Source organism: Agaricus bisporus, assembly GCF_000300575.1.
Source record: "Agaricus bisporus var. bisporus H97 unplaced genomic scaffold AGABI2scaffold_15, whole genome shotgun sequence".
Classification (NCBI taxonomy): domain Eukaryota; kingdom Fungi; phylum Basidiomycota; class Agaricomycetes; order Agaricales; family Agaricaceae; genus Agaricus; species Agaricus bisporus.
Window position 1 is genome coordinate 45,764 of NW_006267350.1, and position 9,325 is coordinate 55,088.

The following is a 9,325-nucleotide window of genomic DNA, read 5'->3' on the forward strand; positions in this document are numbered from 1 at the left end:
AAGGCACGTCTCCGCTTTCAGCCCATGGCGTCGTTTTTAATTATTTATCGGGTATCTCAGGGATCAGACTACTCCCATACAAAGAGTGAGCGTATAAGTACATTACGATTTACGCCAGTATCTGAGCTCTGCGTCAAAAATCCTATTTAATCATACCCATTCTTCTTCTTTACAAAAACTTTGCTACTTCAGTAATTAGTTAGTAGTATTCGGAATACGCAGTACCAGTAAATGTGCTGGTAAAAATAATAGAAATCCACCATCGTAGAAACCCTGCGTCATTTCTTTCTCAGCCTTACCTGTCTTTCTTTCCCAACGACCTTTTTCACGATCACCCGGTTATCTTCAAGGCCTCCTCCGTCCTTTCTAACCCCTGCAACGACTCTTTAGACTGGTTCATTCGCACCACAGATGTGGAATTACTCGGGGTAAGGAATAACATAATATATAAAGTGTGAGAGGCGACGCGGGTTCTCCTTCAAAGGACGTTTAAAGACAGCAACCCGCTCTTTAGGTACGCCCCCAACGATTCTAACCTCAAGCTCCGGTGAGTCTTCCTGCAACGATTTTAGATCGGACACAAATGCTGTTAATTCAGCGCTTGAACATGGCTATAGCGGTAGAACGGCAAGAAACATTCAGTAGATTTCTGTCGCAGCAAGGTGCACTTCACTCACCCCATGTGTTATCAACGTCCTCGAGGAATTTTTACTTTTCTTTTCAAAATGATCATGTGCCGGGCTCATCTCCTTCCAGTCAAGGTGTCCAAACTCAAGGTCTTTGAGCCGCACTTCCCGGAGAAATCCTATATGACGGGGTTCGGGTGAAATGCTCTGCGAAAAAGTGGTGAAGCTCCCAATTGAAGCGAGAATGTGGAGTGATTTACCAGTGTTATATCAACAAAATCCCAAAGGGATCCATACTCCTTGAAAATATAGTAGAACTTTCTCATATGCAGTTTCCGTAGGGACGTATATGCGGGAGACTCCTTTGGATACTGAGAGATACCCTGCATCGCCCTTACTAGGCCGTATATAGCATCGCGAAAAAGGTTGGTATGGAATTTTTCAATGGCCCTTGACGAGGACTGGTCAGTCAATTCCGAGCAGTATTGGTGCCACGCCAGCTCGACTGACGCTGAAACCAAGTGATGTCAATATATGCTATGAAGATGAGAAAGCCATACGTACATGTGGCAATATCGTCTCCACAACACTTTTTCCAAATCTCTAAAAGCCTCAACCACACTTCTTCTTTGACGTCTTCTTCACTACCAACGTAAAAATCTCTGGATCTCTTTGAGTCCCTCAGATAGTCAGAAAACGACGCATGGAGGAACGTCAACATCTTCTTGTGAGCGACTTTCCAATCTGATATCTTGAGGGTGGATCGGGATTTGTCTAAGCTTGCATAGACAGTACTTTGAGTCATGCCAAAGAATATGGACATTCCTCGGAGGGTTAGGAATGTTGAATTGGACACCCAAGGCCTATAAATCGACACACCAAGCAATTGTTTTGTCGTAGGCCACATCGTCGACGGAATCGAAGACAGGATTTGGTGATAGAGCGCATCCAGATGAAGGAAAGGATTCTCTTCGCTTGGAATGGCATTGGAACAGTCGATAACCGATAAGAGAACCGTAAATCGGGCGACGGGGTCAGCGTGGCCTGAATCTCGGATAAACTGCATTGCGACTTCAGCATAGATGAATAGACCAGAAGCCGCAGCGGTAAGTTTCAAGAAATCGGTTTTGCTGGGCCAGTCACTGGAAACACAGTGTCGAAATTTCTTCTGTGTTGTTTTGAAACTTGATCGTAAAAAGCGCTCGACGTCCGCGCAGGCTTCGGTGGAGTCAATCGGAATGTGCTCCGACCGGCAACTGAGCCGTACTTCATCGTCCTCGAACGTGTTGGATATATGTGATTCGGGACGACTGGCTATTATCCAGGCAAGTGGAGCGTTAGGATACTCATGCACAAATGAACTGATGAGTTGGATGATTTCGCACTGCGCATCTGTCCCTCGGAGCTCATCAAGCCCATCCAGCAGTATACCCCATCGTCTACCGCTAGCTCCGATTTGCTTCACCGTGAACGGCTCGACAATGAATGTTGTGAACTGGGCTTGCAAATCCCCTCTAAGCAGTTCCGGGTCAAGCCTGAGCCGCTCAACAATATGATTGCGATACGCCTCGATCCGTGTGGCTAATTGATAAGCGACGGTAATGAATATGCCATCTGGATTGTCGCGTTTGTTGGGTCGTGAAATGAAGACAGATGCTCCAAGGAGCCGGGACTTGACAAGGTACTCGGTGAATGTTTGGACGATGGCAGATTTTCCAACGCCGGCGGGGCCAGTTATCCATAGCAGCAATTCCAATGAAGCTTGGTCTTCAAACCAAGCGATGATGCGAGCGATCAACTTGACACGCGTCTCGGGGTGGCAGCGGGGAGGAGGATCACGGGCAGAAGAGTCGTGTTCAGCGCCACGGATGATGTATTGGGAAAGTAAACCCATCACTGCATGAAGACGAGATGAGCTAAGGTACAATGAGAAATTAGCTTGACCCACTCTGTGTCACGATCATGTGGCGATCTCCTAGACCGTCTGACCTGACCACCCTATTGTTGTCTCCGATTACGTTGATGGTATTATTGGTACTATGGTGGATGAAATTGCCTGGGCGTTGGCGACCTATGGGAAACTATGGTAAGTTTTGTCCTGCATTGTCAGAGGCTGAAGCACCCACCATCCTGAATCCCGCCCTCGTCCCCTGAAAAAAAGAAATCCCACATCCACGCCTTGAACCTATTCCATCTCCTTCCAGGTGTCATTCGTACAGAGAGAGAAGAGAGGTGGAGGTGGGAGGAAAGATGAAGCGCTGCTGCCTCGAGGCACTAAGTGCTGTCTGCACGGCGCTCGGCAATATCCCTTGTCCCAGCCAGACGCTTCGGTCTGTATTTTTAGTCACTCCTCGACAAGTCATTGCGTTGTGAGGAAGTCCAGTGTTTGGTCATGTTTCAGGTAGCTTCTGCAAGTTAACCGACCCGGCCAGTCCATGTGAAGCCTTTCATGAATGAAGAACGAGACAGGAGAATGGGATAGATTTCTGTGCTCGGAAAGTAAGGATTGATCAATCTGTTCACTACCAATCTCCATCAGTATGATGAAGCTGGAGCCGGCTTCCCCGAAACCCATTAAATGCGAAATTAAAAACAGGATGCCCTCGCCTAACATTCACTTCTCCATTCCCGAATACCTCTTCGTTATCGACTTGTCAATCAACTTTAACGGAGGTTGAAGCACTTACAGGTCGAGTGCGCCAGAAGAGGTCGCTCAATTGAATATCGAACCAAGTGATCGACGACGGTCGGGAGCGCCATCGGCAACAACCGACACACAAACCTAATCCCGAGCATGGTTTCGTCTTACATACATCCTATGTTTCTCATAGAACTGCGCTATATGTACCTTCTCATCGAAGTTGGCAGCACGCCCCCAGCCTTCGCTTCGTCAATTCAAATACCGTTCATTGGCTATCACAAACTAAGGTCCACCTCATCGATAATATTAGCTATATTAGAAACAGAGCAGTTCGCACACTCTTCTATTAAGCTGCTCGGCAGCGTAAGTTCAGCGTCCCTCGATCCTTGGATATTATAAGTCCAAGTCCGTTCTGTCATAACTATCCTAGTGAGCTTGAATATCAATGAGAACATCCTTATCGTGGTCAGGAGCACAGTCTACTGCCGGGATAACCTGTAGTCTTGGAAGCGGCAGATAATCTTTGTCTATTGACCAATCCAGAGGTTCATGTGGTCGCGATCCTAGTCGGTCCACGAGATTCCAAAACGTTTCTGCCAGATGTCATAGTCGGGAATCTTTCCAAAGCGGAGTTGACGGGCATAAGCCAGCAATCCAGTAAATTCCACTGGGAACGACGGGAGTGAAAAAGCTGTCTTTGAGTTGCAGGCACGGGCCTGCTTATTTCTGTCAGACTCCCCACACAGAAGAAGCGGTCAACTAAGGCAAACGGGGATTCAAGACAAAACAGACTGTGTATGCGAGAGATTCAAGATCGTGTCGCAGTCCAAGACCCATCCGGGTGCAGCTCAATCGCATGAGAAATATAAAAGAGTTGTATAACATACCAAGGCCGTGGTGTGCACTGATGCTTGCCCAGTCGGCGGCGCCAGACATCCATACCTTCTTCACGTTTCGATGTTTCTCAGGTTCGAATAGCACGGGCCCGGTAAGGCCGAAGGCGATGAATACGGCTTGTGTTGGATCTTCGAGAAAGCGGAGGATACTGTGTGGTTTGATATCGCGGTGCACGATTCCCTTCGAATGTATATAATTCACAATCCAGAAAGCTAACAAGAAAACACGTTCTGATCAGCACAAGATGACTTGATAAGGTCAATAGTACTAACCATGTGTTCTGTAACGCGTACAGAGGTCTTAACCAACAGCGTTCCACCCTCCTCTGCCATTCTGGTACATTCCACAATTAAACCTTTTCCAGAAACTCCATCGCCATATAATCGAATTGTGGTAGACGACCGTAAGCGTAAATAGCTGGAATGTCTGGATGTCCTTGAAGAAGTTGTATTATCCTGCATTCATGTTCTAGGAGAGTCCGTTTGACATGGCCAGGAACGCACAATTTTTTGATAGCAACCACATTTCGTGAGGGAATCTCAACCGCTTCGTGGACAAAACCCTGTCGCCACTAGTGAGTAGAAACACACCAACTGGATATAGACAACTTACATATCTACCATAACCTATAAGTCGGTAAGAGACTTCATAGACCAAAGAGGATGAAGTTGTAGTTGGGTGAGTTGACGTCTGGCAGCGCGTAGTCACAGTCACAAACGTAACGCCTTTTGGTCATTCTGTCCTCGCTCGATCAATCTCAACGAAACCCCAAAAACAATTCAACACACTTCCCAAATCCCTTTTGAAGTGAACACGGCCTCCTGATCAACAGTCTTCACAGTGTCCTCATTTGTGTCACTCACAAGAGTATCATTAATCCATACGATGTTCGAGGACACTACTTGGACCATCACAAGCTATACAAACCGAGTCTCGGTTTACAAGAAGATTTTACCAAAGTTGTCAGGGCACTTTTCCTTGACTCACACATGAACGTCTGAACCCTCGCATCTCAGTGGCCCTATCAAGCCGATTGAATGGCTGGCCAGTCTCCTTCCCGACCACATCGATTGTCGGACATGCTATCATTGTTGTACCTCAAATCAGAGTTTCAGCAAACACTGATGCTTGAATCCGAACCCGATCCAAAGGTGACGTATCTGCAACAATTCAAGAACTATTCTGGGTTCCTGTCTTTTCCTGTCCACGATCCGAACCCACAGTCTCCGCCTCACCCCCGTTGCAACCAATCTAGAGACCTGAACGAGGTCGTAGGTGAAGTTCCAGCCGTACATCACAACTACATATCGCATGCCCAGCCACACCCTATTAGCGCGTTTCATTCGGGGGTTCTTCTGGGTGAGCATACATCTTTCACCGAAGGTTGATAGATGACTCATCAGTGATAATGTCTTCGTCGTGTCCTTGGTTTGGCCGATACCTTGAAAGGCAAATGTCCCGTGTTCACGTTCACATGTCGTGCTCAATCTATATCCCGAATCCCAGCCTCTTACCTATTTTTCTTTCGCAACGACCTTGCTCACAATCACCCTTCTCCAACTCCAAGGCCTCCTTCGTCCTTTCTAACCCGGCACGTAGAGTAGCTACGTGTTTGGACAGAAGATGATTTGAGGGTAGCGAAGAAAAAACATCTGCGAATATATCTGTAGTACGGTGCTTCCGGGGTTGTAATATCAATCTGTGCCCTGCTTCTCAAATCCATACATATATTTTGCTCCATTTCGCGCCGCCCTTTGAACTAAGGATGAAGGAATCATACTACTTTAGTGATGACACTATGTATTATCAATTTATATTCATCATTTGACGACTTGCATAATGAGACGCGCTTTGACACCCGTCCCCTGCAGCACAAATTTCCTATAGTAGAGACTGGTAGAATCACAACGCAAATGCAAAATTACTCGGGATAAGGAATCACATAACTCATAAAGTCTGAGCTGTGAACAGGGTTCTCGATCAAAGGACGTTTGAAGACAGCAACCCGCTCCTTAGGTACGCCCCCAATGATTCTAACCTCAAGCTCCGGTGAGCTTTCCTGCAACGATTTTAGATCGGACACAAATGCTGTTAATTCAGCGCTTGAACGTGGCTATAGCGGTAGAACGGCAAGAAACATTCAGTAGATTTCAGCCGCAGCAAGGTGCACTTCACTCACCCTATGTGTTATCCACGTCTTCGAGGAAATTTTACTCTTCTTCCCATAATGAGCATGTACCGGGCTCATCTCGTTCCAGTCAAGGTGTCCAAACTCTAGGTCTTTGAGCTGCACTTCCCGAAGAAATCCTATATGACAGGGTTCCGGTGAAATCCTCTGCGAAAAAGTGGTGAAGCTCCCAATTGAAGCGAGGATTTGGAGTGATTTACCTGTGTTTGATCAACAAAATACCAAAGGTATCCATCCTCCTTCAAAATATAGCAGAACTTTCTCATACGCAGTTTCCGTAGGGACGTAGATGCGGGAGACTCCTTTGAATTCTGAGAGATATCATGCATCGCACCTATTAGGCTAAATGTAGTATTACGGAAAAGGTTGGTGTGGAATTTTTCAATGGCCCTTGACGAGGATTGGTCAGTCAATTCCGAGCAGTATTGGTGCCACGCCAGCTCGGCTGACGTTGAAACCAAGTGATGTCAATATATGCTATGAAAATGAGAAGGCCATACGTACATGTGTCAATATCGTCTCCACAAAACTTATTCCAAATCGCTAAAAGCCTCAACGACACTTCTGCTTCGACGTCTTCTTCACTACCAACATAAAAATCTCTGGATCTCTTCGAGTCCTTCAGATAGTCAGAAAACGACGCATGAAGGAACGTCAACGGCTTCTTATGAGCAACATTCCAATCTGATATCTTGAGGGTGGATCGAGATTTGTCTAAGCTTGCATAGATAGTACTTGGAGTGATGCCAAGGAGTATGGACATTCCTCGGAGGGTAAGGAAATTTGTGCAGGAGTATTTCGTATCCAATGGAAGGAAATTCCGCCCATAAATTGCCACACCAAGCAATTGTTTTGTTGTAGGCCACATCGTCGATGGAATCGAAGACAGAATTTGGTGATAGAGCGCATCCAGATGAACGAAGGGATTCTCTTCGCTTGGAATGGCATTGGAACGGTCGATAACTGATAAGAGAACCTTAAATCGAGCGACGGGGTCAGCGTGGTCTGAATCTCGGATAAACTGCATTGCGACTTGGGCATAGATGAAAAGACCAGAAGCCGCAGCGGTAAGTTTCAGGAAATCGGTTTTGCTGGGCCAGTCACTGGAAACGCAGTGTCGAAATTTCTTCTGTGTCGTTTTGAAACTTGATCGTAAAAAGCGCTCGACATCCGCGCAGGCTTCGGTGGAGTCGATTGGAATGTACTCCGACCAGTAAGTGCCCCGTACTTCATCGTCCTCAAACATGTTGGATATTTGTGATTCAGGACGGCTGGCTATTATCCAGACAAGAGGAGCATTGGGATGCTCATGCGCGAAGGAAATGATGAGTCGTATGATTTCGCATTGCGCATCTGTCCCTCGGAGCTCATCAAGCCCATCCAACAGTATACCCCATCGTTTACCGCCAGCTCCGATCTTCTTCTCCACGAACGGCTCGACTATAAAGGCCACGAATTGCGCTTGAATACCTCTGCTCGGCAATTCTGGATCGCGGGAGAGCCTCTCAATGATATAATCACTATACACATCTATCCGTGTGGCTAATTGATAAGCAATGGTAATGAATACGCCATGTGGATTGTCGCGTTTGTTGGGTCGAGAAAGGAATACAGATGCTCCAAGGCGGTGGGACTTGACAAGGTACTCGGCGAATGTTTGGACGACGGCGGATTTTCCAACACCAGCAGGGCCGGTTATCCACAGGAGCAATTCCAGTGAACTTTGGCCTTCAAACCAAGCGGTGATGCGAGCGATCAACTTGACGCGCGTCTCTGGATGGCAGCGGGGAGGAGGATCACGGGCAGAATCATCGTGTGCTGCGCCACGGATAATGTGCTGTGAAAGTAAATTCATGACTGCATGAGGACGAGATGAGCACGAAAACGACGAGGATTTAGCTTGACCCACTCTTTGCCGTTATCTTGCGATCCCCTGCAGTAGGTGCGATATTATATTGATTCCCGTGCACGTAGTTCATGTTGGGATTGTTTAAAGCAAGATCGTGCGCATTGGTGAAAAAGCCTCCTGGATCTGTGGGACGCCGGGCACCTATGGGGGATCTCTGTCAGGTCTCAATGCGCATTGTCACAGGCTGAAGCACCCACCATCCCGAATCCCGTCCTCTGAAGGAAAGATATCACGGAGCCACGCCTTGAACTCATCAAATTTCCTCTTGAGAGTCATTCCGTACAGAGAGAGAAGGGAGGTGGGGGTGGAAGGAAAGAAGCAACACTGCTGCCTCGAGGCACTACACGGTCTGCACGGCGCTCGGCAATGTCCCTTGTCCCAGCCAGGCGCTTTGGTCTGTATTTTTAGTCACTCCTCGACAAGTCATTCCGTTGTGATCCATAGGCGTGTAAGGGAAGAGGCCGGGTATTTGGTCATGTTTCAGGTAGCTTCTGTCCGTTTCGCAACACAAGCCTTCCCGACTCATTTCTAGACTATATGAGCAGGTTTCCGTGAATGAGTAACGAGACAGGAGAATTGACCAATCTCCGTCTGTATGATGAAGCTGTGCTCGGCAACGTCCCTTGCCCATCGTCGCATTCTGTGACGAGGCGTCGATTACTAAGACTCGAACGATTCTCGACACACGAAAAGTGACAAGAGTAAAGTATCTCTGTTCTGTACGCTACGAACCAGCGAGCCTTATATACTCGACAGGTCAATACATTCGAGTCATTTTCCTAATCTATAGGTAATCTAGATATATGAGTTTTTGTACGACCTAATAAACACTGGGCGGGAGAAACAATAAGACACGTGTCTTATTTAATCAATATTGAATAAATATCAAGCATTGGATCCAAATAAGGCAACTGAACTATTGTGACTGTATTGTGATGTTAGTCACAATCTGTAAGTAATCACTGGGCCGGAGTCACAATAAGCCACGTGGCAAATTGAATTCAGATTTGATTTTCTTGTCACAAAGGCGTGACAAAATAACGCTTTTGTGACAAAGAAATCAA

The 9,325-nt window shown here is 46.9% G+C and overlaps 2 protein-coding genes across 2 annotated transcripts; both read right to left on the minus strand.

The window, feature by feature from the left end:
• Positions 1-419: 419 nt before the first annotated feature.
• AGABI2DRAFT_122865 (hypothetical protein) lies at positions 420-4,496 on the minus strand (the record flags this gene model as incomplete). The annotated part of the gene is made up of 9 exons (XM_006456929.1): positions 420-611; positions 678-833; positions 887-1,137; positions 1,191-2,522; positions 2,575-2,697; positions 2,753-2,776; positions 4,155-4,312; positions 4,366-4,376; positions 4,437-4,496. 9 exons carry the CDS (start codon positions 4,494-4,496, stop codon positions 420-422), a joined length of 2,307 nt encoding a protein of 768 aa, XP_006456992.1.
• A 1,589-nt stretch (positions 4,497-6,085) lies between these two features.
• AGABI2DRAFT_122866 (hypothetical protein) lies at positions 6,086-8,537 on the minus strand (the record flags this gene model as incomplete). Its single annotated transcript, XM_006456930.1, has 6 exons — positions 6,086-6,277; positions 6,344-6,499; positions 6,553-6,797; positions 6,857-8,209; positions 8,262-8,402; positions 8,459-8,537. The coding sequence occupies 6 exons, from the start codon at positions 8,535-8,537 to the stop codon at positions 6,086-6,088; spliced, it is 2,166 nt and encodes a 721-aa protein (XP_006456993.1).
• Between the last annotated feature and the right edge of the window lie 788 nt (positions 8,538-9,325).